The sequence below is a fragment of the Excalfactoria chinensis genome, chromosome 20 (genome assembly GCF_039878825.1).
Source record: "Excalfactoria chinensis isolate bCotChi1 chromosome 20, bCotChi1.hap2, whole genome shotgun sequence".
NCBI lineage: Eukaryota > Metazoa > Chordata > Aves > Galliformes > Phasianidae > Excalfactoria > Excalfactoria chinensis.
In genome coordinates, this window is record NC_092844.1 from 5,773,357 (window position 1) to 5,793,354 (window position 19,998).

Below are 19,998 nucleotides of genomic sequence, written 5' to 3' on the forward strand. Positions count from 1 at the left end.
CCCCCGCGCCGGTGGTCGCGCCCCGCTCGGCGTCGGGTTACTGGGGCGATGCGCGCCGCCCCGCGGGGGAGGCACCGCCCGGCTCCGCTCCGCGCCGCTCCGCTCCGTCCCACCGCCCGCAGCGCCGTGCCGGTGAGCGGGGCGGGGGGGGGCGGGGATGCGGGCGGGGGGGACGCGGGGCTGAAGGACGAGGGGCGGCGGGGCGAGGGGTCGCGGGCGGCGGCAGCCCCCGGGCGCGGCGGGGTCCCGGCGGCCGCTCGGCGAGGGGACGGGGCGGGGCCTCGCCCCTTTATAGCCAATGGGCGCGGCGCGATTTGCATGCGGCCGGAGCGGCAGGCGGCGCGGCCAATGGGAGGCGGCGGGGCGGGGCGCGCCCCCCACGAGGGCGCCGTGCGGGGTGCGATGTCCGCGCGGTGCCGAGCCGTTCCCCCGCACCGCCACGCCGCGCGCGTTTGGACGCGGTCACGGCGGCCGTTAACGCTCCTGCGGCCCCAGCGCCGACCGAATCCTCCTTCTGCCCTCCCGTCGCCGCACCTCGAGCCGCCCCGCACGGCCCCGCACGGCCCCGCACCGCCCCGCACCGCACCGCACGCCTCGAGCGAGCGGGGCCCAATTGCAGAACAGGACGATCTTCTGGCTGTGCTGACGGCGCCATCCGGACCGTGGCTCTGCTGGGTCCATATCCGCACACGGAGCCCCGCCGGCTTTTCTCCATCCGAGTGTGATTCCAAGCACAGCACAGGCTGAATTTCGGGCTATTTCGGGACTCCTGAGGCTGACGCCTCGCCTTGTTTTTCCGAGCCGCCATCCCGTGTCCTACGGCTCCCTGCTTTCCCATCCCAATGCCGACCGCTCCTTGCTGCTCTCCTGGCCTCTGGTTCTGCTGCTAAACCAGGGCAGGGGCAGCTCTGCTGTCACAGAGCCGGCCTCATGCAGCTGTTTCCCCTTCACCTCCAAAGCAAAGCGCCCGTGTTGGGGAGGAGCTCTCCAAGATGGCAAAAAAAAGGCATTTAATTAAAAAGCAGCAACCGCTGCCAGCGGGGTGAATAGTGATTCCGCAAGTCAGGGGCACCTCTTGGCGCACACCAGCAGCTCTTGGTGCACACAGAGGCACGCGTTGTTTGCTGGTGCCAGGAGGAAGGCTCGGGGCTGGAGCAGCCCCCGTTCGCGGTGGTGCCACGCGGGGTGGCGTGGAGGAGACCCAGCGCTGTCGTGTCCCGAGATGCGGTGCTGCACCCCGAGCTCAGCCGAGCCCCGTGGGGTTCCGGCGGCGGCGCTGGGTGCCGGCACATCGTCCTGGCTCTGCCCGCTCCTCTGGGGCAGCTCTAAGGACGCCGAGCTGCTGCGCGTCCTGTTCTCTCCTCGGATCTCCGCAGCTCCGGTGCCGGCACCCCCCGCCCCCGCTGTGCGCAGCCCTGCCCCATCCCCGCGCTGCCTTATTCTCTGTTCCTTCAGAGCGGCACCGACGCGGTCGGAAGGCGCTCCCGCCCCCCCCGCAGCCCTTTGTCCCGCACGGTGCTGCGCTGCGCACGCCCGCACTGCGCGGTTCCGGCGGCGGCGGTGCGGGAGCGCCGATCCGAGCGGCGGGGCCGCCTCCCCCACCCCCCACCCCCCGCACCAGCACGGCGTTGGGGAGCGGAGGGATGGGGTAAAACGCGCCCTCTGCTCGGCGCTCGCTGCGGACCGGCACCTGGCACCGCGCTCCCAGATCCGCAGAGCCTCCATCTCGCCGCCGTCAGCTGATTTGCGTCTCGCTTCTGTGGCTCTTTTTTCCGTTGGTGTTTTTTTCCCTCCCGACCGCGCATCTTCATCGCCGAGGAGGAAAAACTTTCGGGGAGGGCTGGCTCTGCGCCCCCGCACGCCGCGGAGGAGAGGTGGGTGCGCGCCGCGGGGTCTTGCGGTGCGTTGCGGTGCGGCTGTTTGTGCCTCGCCCGCAGGTGCAGTGCTGCATCCAGCCCGGATGGATGCGGCGAGTCCCTGCAGGGCTGCACGCCGCCGGTGTTGGGGTGCAGCTTTACTTCTGTGCTCACATACGCGGATGTGGAAAGGAATAATGGCCCGCGATGGGCCCACATGTGATTATCGGGTTTGTCAGTGACTCCGGGAGCTGAGCGGTGCTGTTTCAGATTGCACGGGAAGAGCAGGCAGCCTCACGTGTTGCAGTCCCTGCCGGGCGGGTCTCCTGGTGTTAGAATGAATGGGTTATGCCATACCTGCACGCCCGAGCTGCTGCAGGGAGCTGCAGTGTGGCTGCGGCTGGCCCGGCTCTGCAGGGACCTGCAGGGACACAAGTGCTGCCTGCAGCCCTGCAGGTGCTGCTAGGGAAAGGGACACGGGGACATGGGAACATGGGAACCCAGGCATACAGGGACACAGGGATGTGGAGGACGTGCAAAGCATTTGCAAGTCACAGCAGGGCAATGAGTAATCGTCCTTAAGTCATCTTTTCCATAGCGTGTTTGGGGGGGGGGATCTGCTGAGGATGCTGTTTACCAAATCCGGGGGGGGGGGGGGGGGGAAATTAGCAGTCTCAGAATGGGCACCTTGAGTGGGGAGAGGCTCTGTGCAACCTCATTGTCATATGGAGGGCTGGGAGCTGGGCAAGGGCTGGGTGCCCAAGGGAGGGTCCCACTACCCCTGCACCCCCTTCTCAGGCTCTCAGCCCAGGCTCTGCCTTGTCCCAGCCACAGCAATGACAGCCACACAGGGCTTGGGAAGGGACGAGAGCAAATCCAGCCCTTCAGGAACTCGGTGGGACATTTGTGTCCATAATGTTTCCCATGTAGCAGCCACCCAAAGCCGGTGCTACCCTGTGGGGACACCCAACAGCCTGGTGCCAGGTCTGCCACTGAAAGCAGAGCCAGCAGATCAGTGCCCACCCCATGCATTGGGCTGCTGCTGCCAGAGCTGGGGATGCTCATGGGACCTGTGCCTGGGGCTGGCTGGGGCACGTGGGCTTCATGTGGTGGCTCTACCCAAAGGAGACCTCCTGGCCAAGAAACGGACATGGGCTCTCACTTTGGTCTTTTGGCATCACTTCATCCCTGGGGTAGGTGCTTCCTGTCTCATCTCTGCTAGCATGTTCCTATATCCACACCACATCTTGTGGAGAGCAGGATAAAACCATGCAGTCAGATCTCAGTAATTAACACTAATGAATGAGTTTTAAAGACTCCTTCAAGCAATGCATCAGGCAGAGCCTCTGCTCCCTGCCTTCTTAGCCATCAACCCTTCCAGCATCCCAGTGGCTCTCCTAAACCATCATGGGGATAGGGATGAGGATGGGGGTGGGAGCATTCAGGGCACCCCTTGCCCCCAGGTCCTGAGCACATCCCAGTATCCCACAGAAGAAAATGCTTCTTTTTCCATGCACCACCCTGCAGAAATCAGTGCAGATGTGGCCTCCCAGCGAGTTTTGTCCTGATGAAGCCAAAGCTGCAGGCATCATCTCAGCCTCCAGCAGGGGAAATAGGAACATGCTGGCACTGTGAGGTCAGGGATGTTGGCTCTGAGCTTCTGGAGGGATGTGCTGGACCTGGCTCTCTGGTGCTGCCCTGCACTGTGCCAGCTGCTCCATGGCACACTGCTTTCCTTTAAATCCGGGGCAGAACCCGCTGCTCCATGCTAGAAGAAGGCACCCTGTGGGCCTCCCATCCCCTTCTGCATCTCAGTGCCACCAGCGGGTCCCTCTGAGAGTGGTCACAGCTCTGCACTGCCACAAGTTCCTCAGACAGGGCTGGGTGCATCCCAGGCTGCCCACAGCCAACCCACTGCAGGATGCAGGGCTGGCACTGCCACCGTTATCCACAATGCCCCAAATGAGTCGCTGCTCTGCTTTGCATTCATTTCGAGCCTCAGTTTCTGGTCTCTCCCACCTCCCTCTCATGCAGGCACAGAGAAGTTCGTGCCCAGCTGTGGCTCTGTGCAGGGTTTCTGTCCCCTGCAGGTGCCCCACATTGCATGCAGCTCCCCTCAGCCTCAGCGTTTTGCTTCCTGCTCACTCCTCTGGGGAGGGCACAAAGTGCACTGTAAGAACATCAGCGTGCACTGGGAGGTGCTGCACATGCAAGGTTCTGTCTGCAGGAACAACGCTGCTGCTGCCCGCACTGCCCTTCCCGCTGCCCCCTCACAGGGGCACCCCTGCAGCGTTTGGGGACCTTCCATCCAGCCCTGCCCATGGGGCTGCTGAGCCCCGGCGGGGAAGGTGCTCGTTCTGCAGGAGCGATGCGGACTCCCAGGCACCCCCCAGGGGCCGGGATGGGGTTGCGGTACTTGGCAGCATCGCTCTCTCTCAGCGCATCCGGGTGACACTGCAGCAGCGCGGGTCGCGTCGCTGCAGGGAGCGGTGCGGCAGGGAGCAGCTGTCTCCCGACATTCAGCAGCCGAACCCGTCCTTGCTCTGAGCTGCAATGACCCCGTTCCTTCTCGTGCGAGGCGCTGCGGCTGCAGCCGGGAGCAGACGAGAGGACCGCGGAGCCGCTCCCGCTCTGCGCAGGGTTTGCTGCAGGGTTGCAGCATGGGGACGGCCCCGCTGCCGCAGCCGCTGCCATTGGGCCGTGCGGGCTGCAGGGGATGCAGCGCGATGCGTGCGTGCCACGCCGGGCTGTGCATCCGCTGGAGAAGCGGCACGGAAATATCTCGGTTCCAAATGCGGGGCAGAAAGCGGCTCAGAGTCTGCGGCGCAGAGATTCGGTGCTAATCGCCTATAGAAGGACCGTTGGAATTTGAAAGACTAAAACCCATCCCTTCCCCTCCCGCATTCCTCCCCCACCCCCCCAGTACAATAGCGTGAGGGCTGCAGACCAGCCACAGGGATTGGAGCGGGTGGGAATAACGCACAGCCTGCAGGGGGAGCCTCTGTGTGATGCCGTAGCGTTGTGTTGGGCTTTTTTTCCCTCCCATCAGCAAAATGTTGAATTTTGCAGGCCCCGAATTTCTTCACTGCTTCCTGCTGTGTCGCAAGAGCACGCTCAGGGCAGCAGGGCGGGCAGCAGGGCAGGAAGCAATGCAGGCAGCAGCACGGGCAGCGGGCAGCCTCGCTCTGCACCCAGCAGCACAGCAATGGGCCAGGCTGGGCACAGCATCCCCCGTGCCACCCAAGCACACACTCAGCTGTGGTCCTGCTGTCTGCATCGGCTGCAATGTGGCACGCTGCCTTCCAGCAAGTGGCAGGAGTTCGGGAGCCCATAAGGGGGGCTGGAAGCACGGGGTGGGCTGGGGGGGACATGGGGGCGAGCAGAGCCATGATGGTGACGGTGGCGGCGGCGGATCCCACACAGGGTGGCAGAGCTGTGCCATACCCGCACCACACCGCACACCCATCCGGCCGGCGACAGGAAGCACCGTCACTCTCACACTCCAACTCTGCTGATTCAACCCAGCTTCCTCTTTTTGCAGGGGCTGAGGCAGCGCGCGGGGCGAGGTTGGCGAGGCTGGCTCCATGTATCCGGAATCCACCACGGACTCCCCGGCACGACTCTCGTTGAGGCAGACGGGCTCCCCCGGCATGATCTACAGGTGAGCAGCCATGTGAGCGGAGCCCCGGGCAGCCCCTGGGTGCCAGCACCCCGTATTTGAAGAGCCGATCCGTGCTGGTACACCGTGCAGCTCGTGGGTTTGGTAGCAACCCGTCCCGGCTTGGCTGCGCGGCGCTGCCTGCTCCCTACTCTGCTAACACACTTTGTGGCATCTTTCTTCTCTCTCCTCCTTCCTTGCTGTCGGAAGCGCGAGGTATGGGAGCCCCAAGCGCCAGCTCCAGTTCTACAGGTAACCGCGTCCTTCCTTTCTCCCTAAAAACACCTCTAGGAAGCAGAGATGGCCCCCGGTGGGGCAGCCCCTGCTGGTGCCTGGGTTCCATCTGAGGCTCTGCCAGGCCGGGACACCCCACATCCGTGTATGCTGGCTGTGCCATGGGCAGCTGCACACCGAAGGACCCGGCTGGGGAATGGGAAGCACTGGGAGGGCTGGGATGTGGGGCTGGTGCTGTATGGAGAGCAACCCGGGCTGTTAGCTGTTCCCAAGGGGTGCTCCGGGCACCCATCCAGCCCTCTCATCTGCTCCTTGCATTAAGAGAAATGTCATTAACTGATACCTAAGACCACAGATAGCTTTTTTTTTTTTTTACCCAGCCTTTTACTGCCTAAAATTAAAAAGGCACTTTTCCCCAGCGCAGTGTGCCAGCAGGGCGCTGTGGGCTATGGGGATGGGCCATAGAGGCATAAGGAGCAATGCATTGAGTCTGCGTCCCCAAACACAGCGTGTGGATGGGGTGAGGGTGGCGAGAAGGGATCTCCCAAGAGGTGCTTGCATTTCGGTTCCCTGGCACTGCAGGGATGGCTGTGTCCCGTGGATGGACAGCTCAGCCCATGGCACCGCGTGGCGCCGCGCTGCAGCCGCCGGTGAGGGTCGGCTCCGGGCGGAGGAAACGATGCCAGCGTTCATAAAGCAGCTGCACATCCACAGGCTTTTAGTGAAGAAGTCATGAATAATTGAGCTCCTGTTCGCTAGGAAGAAAATAACCTAATAGGGCTAATGGAGCGCCGCTCAAAAACTTGACTCTGGGGGGACTTGTGTTCACCAATTGCTTTGGATGCTGTGCGCCGACACTCCCCTCCACGAAAAAAACCACAGCTGTGCCTCCCTTATAGCTGTCTGAGGGAACCCTAACAGCCAGAGCTTTCCTTTTTAATGAGCAGGAACCCCAGAAGCCGGGTGAGTCCGAGGCACCAGGGCAGCACTCGGGGCTGTGAGCGGGCGCTGCGCTCTCTACTGGGGGCTGCAGTGTAACACTGAGCTGCTTGGCTGGGGAGGGCTTCATTTGGGCTTCTTGTTGTTGCAGTTGTTGTTGCAGGCTGTGACACCCTGGGCGATGGGCTGGGACTGAGGCAGCACTTCACACCTCACTCCCCTGCGCGGTGCTGGGGCCCACTGGGCTGGGGATGTGGGCACGGGGTGCTTCCCACTGTGACACATCACTGCCCGGCTTCAGCAGCTTCTCCAGCCCTGGGCTGAGCCGTTGCTTCTCGCTCTTCAGTTTGCAGAAAGTTTGTGCTAATAAGCTGCCCCTGGGTGCGCCTGGTGCTCTCCCTGCTGCATGGCGATGTTGCTCAGCCAAAAATCACAGAGGTGTCAGCTCAGGGCACGCCATTAATTACTGCCTCGCTGCTCCGAGCGGCTCCGACCGTCCCACTCCGACTCCATCCGCCGCTTTAATTTAATTGCACTGAGATGAAGCCGGAGAAGCAGCGCTTTGCACTCCTCCGGCTGCACAGTGAGGGGCAGCTGGTGGGGTTGTGTGTCAGCTCAGAGAAGGGCTCAGTGCTGGCACTGCAGATCTGAGGGGTGCCGGAGGTAGGGGGGGGTTTTGCTTTCAGCCCTATGGCCCCATTGCAGAGACGTGGGGACACCCGGGGAGTGCTGCGCTCAGCGCATCGCTGCAGTGGGTGCTTTGTGGCTTTGGCCTCAGGTGGGGGATCCTCTGTTTGCATTTCCCTGTGCTTTAGGAACACTCTGGGTTCCTTTCCTGCACACGAGGAGCTCGGAAGCATTTTCAAAAAGCACTGTTTATTGCAGGAGCTCCCTGGGGTTTTTGTAATTCCTTGCAAGCTAAAGCTCTTTCTTTCCCATTCTTGCTTTTTTCTTGAGGTCATACTTGAGTACAAAAGCATCCTTTGTGCCATAGAACTGCTGTGAGATTGAACTTCACAGCAAAAGGAAAGGATGCCCCATGGCAGTGGGGTGCAGGCAGACTCTGCTCCGCTCCCATTGCCCATACAGAGCTGCATGGAGCTCCCAGGCACCGGCTGCTCTCTGCAGGCACTGAGTGCATTGGGAGTCCCTGGGAGAGCAACAGAGGAAGATCAGTGCCACCTCTTTGGTGCCGCTGTGGTGAGGTCACGGTGCGCTGCCAGTGCTGTGGTGTTGGCTGGTGGCACTGGAGCCTCACACTTATACCTGTGCTGTGTGCACAGTGTGACCTCCTTCCCTTCCCTTGCTCGCTGCTGTGCCGCATGTCCCGTTTCTTTGGCACCCAGGCTTTCCCGCTTCAGCCGGTCGTTGTGCTACCCACGGCCGGGTCCTCTTTCCATCCCCGTGCCATGCACAGCACTGTGGGGTCCGGGGACAGCCGAGTGTCCCCGCCGCCCGCTGAGCACCGCCGCTCACCCCGCAGCCCCCACGCTCAGGCAGCAGGATGCTGTCCATGACGTACAGCGAGAGCCTGCGCAGCGTGGCCAGCCGGCACCACGCCGAATGGGGGCTGCAGCCGCCGCGCCGGGCGGATGCTCTGGAGCTGCGGCGGCTGCGGGATGTGCGTGCAGCAGCACAGGCCAAGACTTTGGAGGAGTTCCTGCGGACACACGGGCTCTCGCTGGACGGCTGCACGGCGCACGCCACGGGCATGAGGTACAGGTAAGGGCCGTGGCCAAAAGTCCCTTGGCACAGGAGCAGGGTGGCAGTGGGGCAGGGGATGTGGCAACGTGCTCCGTGTGTGCCCAGCGCTGAGCCGTGCTGCCCAGCATGGTGTGTACAAGAGAGGCCGGAGCAAATCAGTGCGTTCCTGTTGGCACAGTTCAGTGCTCTCATCTTCACTTTAACTCCAGCGTTGGCACAAAGTTGGTGTGTGCCAATGCACGGTGCACAGCTGCACTGCCCCAGATGTGAAATGCAGCACCAGAGCACAGGGCAGGGGACAGAGCTGAGCCAGCATCCCGTGGAGTGCACAGTGCCTGTGAGCGCAGGGCCAGCAGTGCGCCATTAATGTTGCATGGAGGTGCGGGCGGTGAGCGCTGCGTCGGTGTCTCAGCTTTCATGATGCTGCTGTGGGGAAGGGGGGAAAGCAGCCCCTGTGGAGGGCAGGGCAGCAGGAGCTTCCTCTTCAGAATAAGCAGAGGTAACATTTACACCGTGGCAACGGCTCATTCAGTATTCATGCGGTGGTTATTTATTGATGGAGTGAGGTGAGTGCGGGCACAGCCCTGGGCACCTCCCCCCCCCCACCATAGGCCTGGTGCAGGGGTTGGAGGGGCCTGGTGGGGCTGCTCCCTCAGATCTGCAGCTGTTCCTTTGGGTGAAAGCTGCTGGCGGGAGCCTTAATCTGTGCTCAGGCTGCAGGCAGATTAACGCGGGGCTGGGGGGGGGCTGCAAAAGCGCCCGTGATTTCGTGCCCCTGGGAAGGTGCCCGGGGGAGGCAGCGGGAAGGAGCAGCGATGCTCTTTGGTGGGGATGCGGCCGTGCTGCTGCAACGGGTGCGGGCTTCCCGGGGTGCGCATCACCCATCCCGCAGAGCAGAGCAGCTTGGAGGCAGAGGGAAACCCGAGCAGATTACAAATCTTCTCGTTGCGCCGAAGGCCAGTTTATGTAATCCCCCGCGCACCCCCCAAGCCGACCCACGGCCCCGCTCCGCTTCTCTTCGCTGTAGAAATCAGCGCGGTCTGTGGCCGCGTGGGCGATCCCTCTCGCTCAGCCCATTACTTCCCGACCACTGGAGCCGCCTGCATCACCGGGGGCACACGGGCATCTGCTGCTCAAAGCCCGGAGCCAAGCGGCCATCGGCACCGCCGCGGCTCCGTCCTTCAGAGGAGACACCGGGTTTGGGTTTCACTTAATTGCTGTAGCTCTCGGCTGGGGAAGTTTCGGGGAACTGGCGCTCGGGGCGCAAAGCGGCTCCAGCTTCAAACCCACCGGGTTTCTGCGCCCCCCCGGGAGCGCTGGCGGTGCACGCGTTGCGGACGTGGCGGGGGTGAGCGGCGGACGGAGCGGGGGGAGCGGTCACGCTGTGCCTCCCTACCTGTCCCTCCGTTGTTTTGTTTGCTTCCTAACGCTCATCAAATATTGATGGCCCGGAGCCGCTCTAAGCCGTGCCTCCCCCCCAGCCCCGCAGCCGTCATGTTGGCTGAGTGATGCTCCGCCGACGTTAGGAGGAGGGCTCTGCCGCGCGGAGTTGGCCGTCTAAATTTAGGCTGCTGCCGCGCTCCTGCCGCCTCCGCGGCCGCGGGAGGGTCACGGGCGATGCCGGGGGGCCGTGGGAGCGCGGTGCCCTCGGTGCCCCCACCCCGGGCACCGACCCTACGGGGGACGCGCGTCCGCCCTCCGGGAGCAGCCTGGGCGTAAGGAAGCGGCGCAGCCGGAGGCGTCAGCGGCGCGCAGGACTCGAAGTTTGCCTTCAGCCTCGGGCAGGCGAGCAGCAGCGCTCCCCCGCACCTCCGCAGCCGCGCGTCTGGGGGAAGCCCTCCCCGCCATCCCCGGCCCCCTCCGCGCCGCACCGGGAGGAGCGTGGGGCTGAGCCCCGGGGAGGAGCGAACCCGCAGCCCGACAGCGGGGCACCATGCAGGTCTCCTTTGTGTGCTCCGAGCACAGCATCAAGAGCCGGAGCGCGGAGGACCGGCTGAACAGGCAGAATGCCAGCAGCCCCAGCCTCGGCACGCGCAGCAAATTCCGGGCGGTGGCCATGGTGGCCCGGAGCCTGGGGCAGCTCTCGGTGCAGAACGCGCCTTCGTCCAGCGAGTCCAGCATCAAACAGCCGGGCATGAAGTACAGGTAGGGGAGGGACGTGCCGTGTTTGGGGATCTGCTGCCGGTTTGGGTGCTTTGGATGGTCCCCGGAATTGGGAGGATGGGGTTCAGGGCTGTGCCGTGCTCTCCCCAGATCCCTTCTCCCCTCCTGGCTGTGGTTTCTCAGTGCTACAAGTGCTGCTCCGCTCCCTGTGCGCGTTGCTCACCTTCCTTTCCTTCCTTGCACTTTGCTCTCTCTCCCCTCTTGGTGCGGTTTTAGCATAAAGCAGTGGGGCAGGAGGGGACAAAGCGTTCCCACAATGCGCTGTGGGGCTCGGGAGGACAGCAGTGTGGGTGCTGTGGGAGCAGCAGCTCTCGAGGATGTTGGGGACGTTGGGGCTCTGCGGTGTGCAGATGAATATCCGTGGGCTGTAATGGCATCGGGGCTGTGCAGTGCTGCCAGAACCTCCTGGAGCTCAGGGCGGGGGCTCAGCCCTCAGTGCACCGGTTTGGGATGAAGCACGTTGTGCACACAGGGCACCTGGAGCTGGGCAGGTGAAGGAACACTGCTGCAGAGGGTGGCAGAGGCTCCAGCCCAGCAGACGGTTCTGGGATGCAAAGTGCAGCAGGCAGGCTGGGACAAGATCAGCCATCAGCCCCTGTTAGCGTCCCCATTAGCTGGATCAGCCATCCTACAAGCCATGCGAGGGCCGTGTAACCTCAGGGCTCTGCACGCTGCTCTCTGCTCTGCCCTGCTCCTCTCTCCTTGGACCACCAAAGGGTCCTGCAGGACAACCCCTGCAGGTGATGGTGATGGCATTGCAGCAGGGCCAGCAAGCTCTCCAAATATCCCCACTCTGCTCCATACAAACTCTCCTCAAAGTGATGCCTGAAGGGCTGTGACCACGCAGGGGATGCTCATTCCCTCCCCACGTTGCTGCGAGCGAGCGACCCTTAGCCTTGCACGCAGGAGGCCATGAGCAGGGATGCTCCCATTGCCCCAGTGCCACACTCCTGGCTCGGGTTGCTTCCTCTCCGTGTCGCCGCCTCTGCCCTCTGACAGCCCACGGCCATCACCTCTGCCCTCTGCTATGCAAGCTAAAAATAAATGGGGCCGAGACACGGAGCATCTGCTGCGAAGCACCCACGCCTTCCAGATGTTGGACAATAACGCAGCAGCGCAGAAAGAAAACATCCTGATTAATCTCAGCCTGAAATGAAGAACCACCGCCGTCGTCCATCCCCGCGCCCCAGGGATGGATCCCAATGTGGTGGGCACGGGACGTGGCACGTTGCTACGCGACGCGGCCGCGCGCGGGCGGGCAGCAGCAGCTCACCTACACTTTATTTATTTTAAAGCTTGTTGTTCGAACCTTTGTGATTTGTAAAAATGCACCATCAATCACTGTGGCAAAGGCGGAAAAGGACGCCTGCCAGCCTGGATTCCTGCCCGAAAGAATGTTCTCCACTTCTCAGTGCCGAGTTTCGGGTAGCACAAAAAGGTGCCACGTTTCCGTGGGCGACGTGCTGCAGGTCCCCGTGTCCCCGTGTTCCTGTGTCCTCGTGTCCTCACGTCCCCATGGGTGGCTGCTGCCCTGTGCCCACGCTGGGTACCCCTCTTGCACCCCCCCCCCCATGCCCTCACGCAGCCCCCGTTGCTTGTCTTGTCTCTGGAAGGAGCTGCATCCTCGCTCCCTTTTTGTGGTTCTTTCTCTCCGGTGCCTTCTGGCTCACGACAGCTCCGTGTTTATTTCGGTTGCAGAAGTAGAGCAGCGACCGGGGCCAGGGCTCAGTGCTCTCAGCCACTCTTTCCCCTTTCCCTCCTCTCCCTGTTCCATAAAATCCAACCCTGACTTCTCCAGCCGCCATTCAGGGCTCAGTGCTGCTGTGCTCTGCCCTTTTCCACCGGTGCCCTCCTGTGTGGTTTCCACCCTTCCTCCTGCGCAGCACCAGAGGGGTTCTCAGTGTGATCAGCTGAACTGCTGAGCACGGTGTGGATGTCCGGCTGCTGCTTTAACGGGTCTCTGTCTTTCAGAAATCTGGGCAAGTCCGGGCTGCGTGTATCCTGCCTCGGCCTGGGTGAGTGCACACTCCCCATCCAGCCCCACAGCAGCGCTGGGCTCCCAGCTGCCACTCAGAGCCGGAGATGTCAGCTCTGTCCCCACTCTGTGTGGGGATGGGTGGCGGGGACGCGGCACGGCCACGCTGTGCTCACCGTGTGCCATCTCTCCCTGCAGGGACATGGGTGACATTCGGAGGGCAGATCACGGATGAGGTGAGGACCCCACGCCCACAGCATGCGGCCTCAGCAGCAGCTCCGAGTGCCCTGGGGCTGTGGCCCTCGGTGTCTCCATCCCCAGGCATCCCCTGTTCTCCCCGCAGATGGCCGAGCAGCTGATGACTTTAGCGTACGACAACGGCATTAATCTGTTCGACACGGCAGAAGTCTACGCTGCCGGCAAGTGAGTACCATTGGCACCACGTGGGGAGCCTTCCTCGCCGGCCTTGCTCCTCCTCAGCACGGCCACATCCCTCTGGTCCTCATCTGGAGGTGCTTTGGGACGCATCCTGAGCCCCCTCGCAGCTGTGGGCTGGGATATATTTAGCAGGCAGAGCAGCGCTGTGGGTACCAACACAATGGCAGAGCCTCCTTTTTTTTCCCCTCAAACCCACTCCTGCATTACGCAGAAACCGGCGCCGGGGGAGGAACGACATGCTCTGCACACTCGGTCCCATGTGCTGAGCAGGAGCAGCCCCAGCCCTCGGGGGTTGCTCTGGGCTGGGTACCCCCTGACCCCATATAGCCCCCAAATCCCACACAGCCCCCTCCCTCAGCTCTGCATTTCCACCCTCCTGAGGTTCCCGGTGCTCATTCAGTCCTCAAAGCCCTTCTGCAACAAGCGTGCTTGCAGGAGCTCCGGTTCCTAAACATTTGAAAGGGGGTTTGGAAGGAGGGATGCTCTCCCACAGCACACAGGAATGTTCCCCCCAGGAGCACTAATAGGCTCTTCCCATCCCCGCACGCTGCCCTCCGTTTGCTCGCTGAGGACAGCCGCTGTCATGCAGGTTGGTTTGAAAGTTTGGAGAGTGGAAATAATTAAATCATTCCGCCTCTCCGCGCTCGTTTTGGGAAGTCATTTCGCATTTGCTCAAACGTTCCATCCCACCGCAGCCTTTCCTGCCGGGGTGAGGGCTCCATCCCGGCCCGTGGCCTCTGTGTATGCTGACCTGGTCCTGCTCAACCCCACTGATGCTGGGCTGGGGGCGGCCCTGGTGCTGTGCAATGTGATGAGTGGGCCCACACAGCTGCTTAAAAATAGCAGCTCCCGTTGTTGGGGAGTCCTCCGCTCCCCGCCGCGTCCCAACGCCGCTCGCAGTCACTTCTCATTACTGACGCGTCTCTGACCTAATTCCTGCTCCAGCCTAAAGAGCTCAAGGCTTATGTCTCCCTTTCCTTGCAGGGCTGAGGTTGTGCTGGGAAACATCATCAAGAAGAAGGGCTGGAGGTAGGTCTCACCCCCAGGGTCCGGCATCCCACACTGCTTCGCTCTTAGGCAGCAGATTTCCTTGGTAATTGTGATGCTCGTGGGCTGGGAGGAGCGGGCAGGAAGAGCCCACGGGGCGCAGGGCTCACACATTGCCCAAGCACTGGCACAGTGTGGAATCCCCAACCCTGGAGGTGTCCGACATGGCAAAGTGGCACCTGGGGATGTGGTCAGTGGGCACAGTGGGATGGGTTGGGGTTGGACTTGGTGGACATAGAGGCCTTTGCTAACCTTAACGATCCTGCGAGTGTGTGTGGTGGTGGTGGGTTGCTGGTTGGCCCAGGTGGGTCTTAGAGGTCTTTTCCAACTTTAATTACCCTACAGTTCTATGACTCTGCCCTTCTCCCTGCAGACGATCCAGCCTGGTCATCACCACCAAGATCTTCTGGGGAGGAAAGTAGGTAACACCCGCCCTGCCCCGCAGCGCTGCGGCCGGCAGCGGGCTCCGACTGCCCCTTCTCTTCTTTCAGAGCAGAGACGGAGCGGGGACTGTCCCGAAAGCACATCATTGAAGGTATGGCTGTGGGGTGCAGGGGGTGGTGCGAGGCCTGGGCTGCCCTGACTGTGCTGCATGGCTGCAGGTCTGAAGGCATCGCTGGAGCGGCTGCAGCTGGACTACGTGGATGTGGTGTTCGCCAACCGGCCCGACCCCAACACACCCATGGAAGGTGGGTGCCGCGGTGCGGTCGTGCCGCAATGTTCCTGCCCACGGCTCCGGGGCCACGTCCCTTCTCTCCCCGTTTTCTGCATGGTGTGTGCCGTATTCCATTGCCATCCGTGGGTTGTAACCATGCTTCTTGTGGCAGGCTTTCCTTTGAAAGTGTGTTTCCCACGACAGAGCGTAACCCCTTCAGTTTAAGCTCTGAGCATCCACCCCTCACCCTGTGCCAGGAGCGCGGCCGGGGGCTGCCGTGGTGCTGGGGGAGCGCGGCCCCATCCCCCGCTGTGCCCTTCGCTGTGACACCGGCGGCTGTAACCTCTGGTCTCTCTACATCTTTCTTTTATCACCAGGGCACCCATTTAGTTCTTCCAAGTCGAGAACATTCATCATAGAAGGTACATCGTACCCGCAGTCTGAACCCCAGTGGCATTTTATGAGACAGAACCCGCATCTTTCATTAATTTTGATTCCTTCCTCCCTCAATAACCCTCTCCATAAAATGCGCGAAGGAAAACAGCAGCAACAGCCAAACCAAAATACCCCCTTGTCCCCAGAACATCTTGCAAGTGAAGGAACCAAGCCGACAGCTGTGCTCCCATCCCATCCGCTCCGCTCCCCTGCATGGCTCTGGCGATGCGCTTCTGGCGCTGCTTTGGCACTGGGGAGTGCTCAGGACCCGGGTGAAGCCGTCAGTCCTTGCTGCACGCAGCTCTTCCTGCTGTCAGTCTGTCCTCATGCAGAGCAATGGGGGCACCGTGTAGCCCAGCACCCAGCTGTACCCCTGTGCCATCCCCCGCTGGCGTGCAGGACTGGGCATTCTCCATGCGGTCCCCTCCCCTCCCTTGCCGAGCTGCCAGGTCCGGCTGCTGAAGCCTTTGGTTGACACAAAGCTCGTGCTCAAAGCTGGGCTGCACGTGCTGCTGCTGTTAAACCAAACTTCGGCCACGTTCTCCTTCCTACTTCCTTCACTTGGCACGGCATCTTGGCTTGCAACGCAGCCCGCATGGTTCGGAGCAGCCCGGTGCCGGCTGAAGTCATGGCAGCCCCAACCCCTTCCTCCCAGCATCACTCTGGGACGGAGCAGCGAATCCCTCAGCTCCACGTTTCCTACCACCCTGACCCACGGTGGGCACAGCGGTTGTGCTTCCAGCCGGGTGGTACCGGAGGGTGTGGAAACATCCACCTGCTTCCCTCCTCCTGCAGCATTTGCAAGCACCGTGTGCCAGCGCAGCCCTGGGGATGCCCACCCCCACAGGCCATGGCACAGCCCAGAATGGGCTACCCCTACAGAGCGCTGGGTTTGGGGGGTGCTCTCATTTTGATGTCCTTAAGCCCCATTTTAACTCATTTCTGTGGTGGAGCACTTTGGGGTGAGCTGGAGGTGGCTCCGGCCCCATTGCCTGGGAGCAGCGCTGCGTCCCCAGTGCATCCTTTCCTCAGTGCCCTCTCCTGACTCTCACCTCTCCCAGAGGACCATACTTTGCCTTTTTGTCCCTCCCTCCTCATCTCAGCATAACCACACCGACCTCCACCCGCTTCCATGTGATGCTCTCCGTGTGGTTTGACCTGGGTCTGTTTTCAATAGATTTGGAAACGTGTTAATTGCGGAGAAGTCTCTCTCTCTCTCTTTCTCTCTCTCTCGGGTTGATTTCCATTCCCTTTTGGTTTAATTTCCACACCCAACTCCCGCCCGTTTGGCGTTTGGATGTACCCTGCTTGCAAGATGTGCATGGCCCAGCCCCATCCCTGTGCCCTAACGCCCGCCTGCTGCTCTCCCTTCCTCTGGCAGAGACAGTGCGCGCTATGACCCACGTCATCAACCAGGGGATGGCCATGTACTGGGGCACGTCGCGCTGGAGCTCCATGGAGATCATGGTAGGGGCCACGTGTGGGTGGTACAGGGGGGGTCCCAGAGCCCAAATCCCTGCTCCATGGTGATGGGGCCAGCGTGCACTGATGGTGTTGATCTGGGTTGCAGGAGGCGTACTCAGTGGCACGGCAGTTCAACCTGATCCCACCCATCTGCGAGCAGGCCGAGTACCACATGTTCCAGCGGGAGAAGGTGGAGGTGCAGCTGCCTGAGCTCTTCCACAAGATAGGTACCGGCCCTGGGATCCCCTCCATCCTGCAGCCGTCGGTGCAGGAGCACACGAGCTGCTCCCTGGCTGCTGTGCCCCACTCCTGGATGTGCTGCTGGGGTGAAAATGGCACTTTCTGGGGGGAGGTGGGGGAAAATACAGTTGTGTCCCTTTCATGTGGGTCCTTCTCCAGAGGTCTGTACCCATTGCTCCTCCCTCTCCATCCCCTCCCGTGTGCCCCAGCCACCTCCACTCCTACTTACCTCATCCTGGCTCCCCAGGCTGGTTCCCCTGCTGCCCCCTCCTGCCCTCCAGGCTGGTCTCTGCACCCGAGTGCTGCCCAACCCCAGGCTGAAGGCAGCAGGTGAGGTGGCCAGGTCACTCTGCTCCGCTCTCCCCAGGTGTTGGTGCCATGACCTGGTCCCCGCTGGCGTGTGGCATCGTCTCGGGGAAGTACGATGGTGGCATTCCTCCATACTCAAGAGCATCACTGAAGGTGAGCACCATGTGGAGATACGCAGTGCAGGGGTCTCAGGGCTCCTCCTTGGAATCCCCCCCTCACCACCCTCCTGCCCCAGGGTTACCAGTGGCTGAAGGACAAGATCCTGAGCGAGGAGGGCCGGCGGCAGCAGGCCAAGCTGAAGGAGCTGCAAGCCATCGCCGAGCGCCTGGGCTGCACACTGCCACAGCTCGCCATCGGTAAGGGGGGGGGGCGTTGCGGGTGGTGGGGGGCAGCGGCCGGGCCCTGCTCAGCTCTGCACTCCGCATCCCCAGCGTGGTGCCTGCGCAACGAGGGCGTCAGCTCCGTGCTGCTGGGAGCCTCCAACGCCGACCAGCTGATGGAGAACATCGGAGCCATACAGGTGAGGTGTGCAGCAGCACGGCCGTGCAGCGCTGCCACGCGTTGCAGGTGAATCATTGCAGCGTGATGCGGGGCCGTCCCACACGGCTCCGGGCGCGCTCCCCTGCAGGTCCTTCCCAAGCTGTCGTCTTCCATCGTCCACGAGATCGACAGCATCCTGGGCAACAAACCCTACAGCAAGAAGGATTACCGCTCCTAGGCGCGCCCCGGCGCGCCGCCCCGCCGCCCGATCGCTTGCTTATGCTTGGACGAAGCAAAGTGGAGAGCGCGGTCCGCATCAAGAACAGCACGCCGAGAGTGTAGAGAAACCGTTCCAAACGTCGCTGCAAGAGAACATAACGCTTACTACATAACATTTAATTTGAATGCAAAGAAAGCCACCGCCGGGGAGAGCGCCGGGGCAGTGCGCACCCCGTGGCCGGACTCGGAGCCGCAGGGCCAGGCTGCGCGCTGAGCTCGGGGCGCTGCCCCGGCACCGTGCGGAGGACTCAGCCGGCGGGGGCCAACCTGGGCGGCGGCTGCGGCCGTTGCATGCGTCTCCCCGCTGCTTCTCTTCTTTACTTTGTGTTTCTGGACGAGGAGGCCGTTGGGTGCAGCTGTGCTCGGAGCACCGCGGGAGCATTGCGTGGGCAGGGCTGGATGCTGGCCCAGAGCTGCGCCGGGGCTGTAAGAGGCTGCTGTGCAACGCCACCAACAAAACCAACATCTCCCGGCGCTCGGCTCTGCAGCCCCAGCGCACCGCGTCTGTGCGGCCCTGCCTGGGATGGGTGCGAGGGACCAGAGACGGGGAGGAGAAGAGGGGTGGGCAACGGGAAGCCTGGGAGGGGGGGACTCCACACAGCCCTGCCCCGGGCAGCACCGGTTGTTCTCAGCCCCTGCGCAGGGGAAGCAGCAAACACTGCTGCGTGGAGATGGGGAGGTGGAGCAGTGAGTGTGTGCACAGGGCTAGAAAAGAGAGAGCTGCAATTTTTATGTGTCTGCGCAAACCACAGAAACACATAAGCAGGGATGTGGAATTGCATATCGACGTGCATCTGGAGGCTACTTCCAGATGTGCCACGTGTTGCACACATACCGCAAGCACATACACATCCGTGTATACAGACAGCTGTGCGTCCACCCAGCAGCACTTCACCTGGTGCTGCTGCCCAGGGCTGTGGGCTCAAGGGGGGCAGCAGGGGGAGCCCAGGGGGCGCTGGCTCTTGGCCCTTCCCCTCCCCAAGCATTGTGCTCACCTCCCACCTTGATCCCAGGGCTGGAAGAGCGGAGCTCCCCTCATTGCCAGCACAATAATGACGCTGCTCCCACCTCCTTTTTACAGGATTTATTAAAACACAGAGAACATGAACCAAAACACACAGAGTACAAAGTAAATGTGAGTGTGTTGGTTACAGGTGCCATAAACCTCCTACGAAAGGTCACCACGGTGCAGTCAGTATCACAAAATAGCAGCCCACCAGGCACAAAGGCAGCAGTGCAGCCGCCCTCTGCTCTGCTGCAGCAGCCCCCACAACCCCCCCCCCCAACTCCAGGCAGCTTGTGGCCACAGAGAAGATGGAAGGAAGAAGCAGGGGGAGCACAGAATGTCCAGCACAGCCCAACCGTGCTCTCCCCACTGCAGCATGGCGAGGGCAGGCTGCAGGCAGAGGGAGCCCAGGGCAAGGCTCACTGCAGCCCAGGGATGGGCTGGGAGATGCAGCAGCCGACTCCTCTCCTCCTCCTCTCTGCTCCCCGTGCTGCAGCAGGGCAGCGGCAGGCATGCGCTTGCTCAGACACAAAAAGGACATAAAAATAGAACTTACAGGGAAGCTACTGAACAGGAGTAAGCTTGGCGCCTAACGGTCAGCGTGGAACTGGACTAGAAACAGAGCTTCCAACAGGTCTCCCTTTAACTCTGATACATGTCAATAAAAACAGACATAAATACTGTTATTCTTGTATCCCTTCTTAACTCATCCCACACTTCCAGACAAACTCTTCAAGTCTTCAATAAGAAAGTGCAAAAAAAAAAATGTACAAGGAAATGAAATCCCCTCCAGAGAAGTTTCTGGTGATGGTTGGGGTCACGTCGATCAAAGCACACGTGGGGATGAGGGCTGTAGGGCTCTGGCCTCTGCCCACTGCATCCCCATCCCTCGGTGACCCTGCGGCTTCTTCTTGGGGCTGGAGAGTGGCCCGGGGGCTGCTGAGGGGACAGACAGGGACTCGTGGTCTGGCAGCACACAGCAGCTCAGAGGACGGTCACAGGTGCAGCCTTACCTCGGGTGGGAATGGGAACAGCAGCAGAAGATCTTGGAAGGGGTTAAATATCTGTTGGTAAGAGAGAAAACAGCTGCTCACCGCCATCCCTGCTTTGCACTAA

The 19,998-nt window shown here is 61.9% G+C and overlaps 2 protein-coding genes across 15 annotated transcripts in view; one reads left to right on the forward strand and one right to left on the reverse strand.

Annotated features, from left to right (window-relative positions):
• Nucleotides 1–43: 43 nt before the first annotated feature.
• KCNAB2 (potassium voltage-gated channel subfamily A regulatory beta subunit 2) lies at nt 44–19,149 on the forward strand. Of its 6 annotated transcripts, none has more exons than XM_072354111.1 (16): nt 44–132; nt 5,398–5,517; nt 5,725–5,766; nt 12,526–12,569; nt 12,728–12,765; nt 12,873–12,952; nt 13,952–13,996; nt 14,388–14,432; nt 14,506–14,549; nt 14,617–14,703; nt 16,486–16,571; nt 16,675–16,795; nt 17,176–17,270; nt 17,353–17,473; nt 17,549–17,637; nt 17,746–19,149. In XM_072354111.1, the coding sequence occupies exons 2-16, from the start codon at nt 5,441–5,443 to the stop codon at nt 17,833–17,835; spliced, it is 1,104 nt and encodes a 367-aa protein (XP_072210212.1). In that variant the 5' UTR covers nt 44–132; nt 5,398–5,440; the 3' UTR covers nt 17,836–19,149. The 6 variants fall into 6 exon arrangements, with proteins under 6 accessions (XP_072210212.1, XP_072210213.1, XP_072210211.1 ...); XM_072354110.1 differs by lacking the exon at nt 44–132 and adding an exon at nt 1,502–1,874; XM_072354115.1 differs by lacking the exons at nt 44–132; nt 5,398–5,517; nt 5,725–5,766 and adding exons at nt 7,833–8,409; nt 15,047–15,091.
• The window catches only part of CHD5 (chromodomain helicase DNA binding protein 5), a 25,237-nt gene continuing 24,184 nt past the window's right edge, over nt 18,946–19,998 (reverse strand). For 4 of the 9 annotated variants that reach the window (XM_072354103.1, XM_072354100.1, XM_072354105.1 and 1 more), the window contains one exon: nt 18,946–19,946. In XM_072354103.1, the coding sequence (XP_072210204.1) occupies nt 19,939–19,946 (8 nt within the window). In that variant the 3' untranslated portion in view covers nt 18,946–19,938. The remainder of the gene's footprint in view (nt 19,947–19,998) is intronic. The other 5 variants (XM_072354104.1, XM_072354101.1, XM_072354107.1 and 2 more) reach the window with 2 other exon arrangements.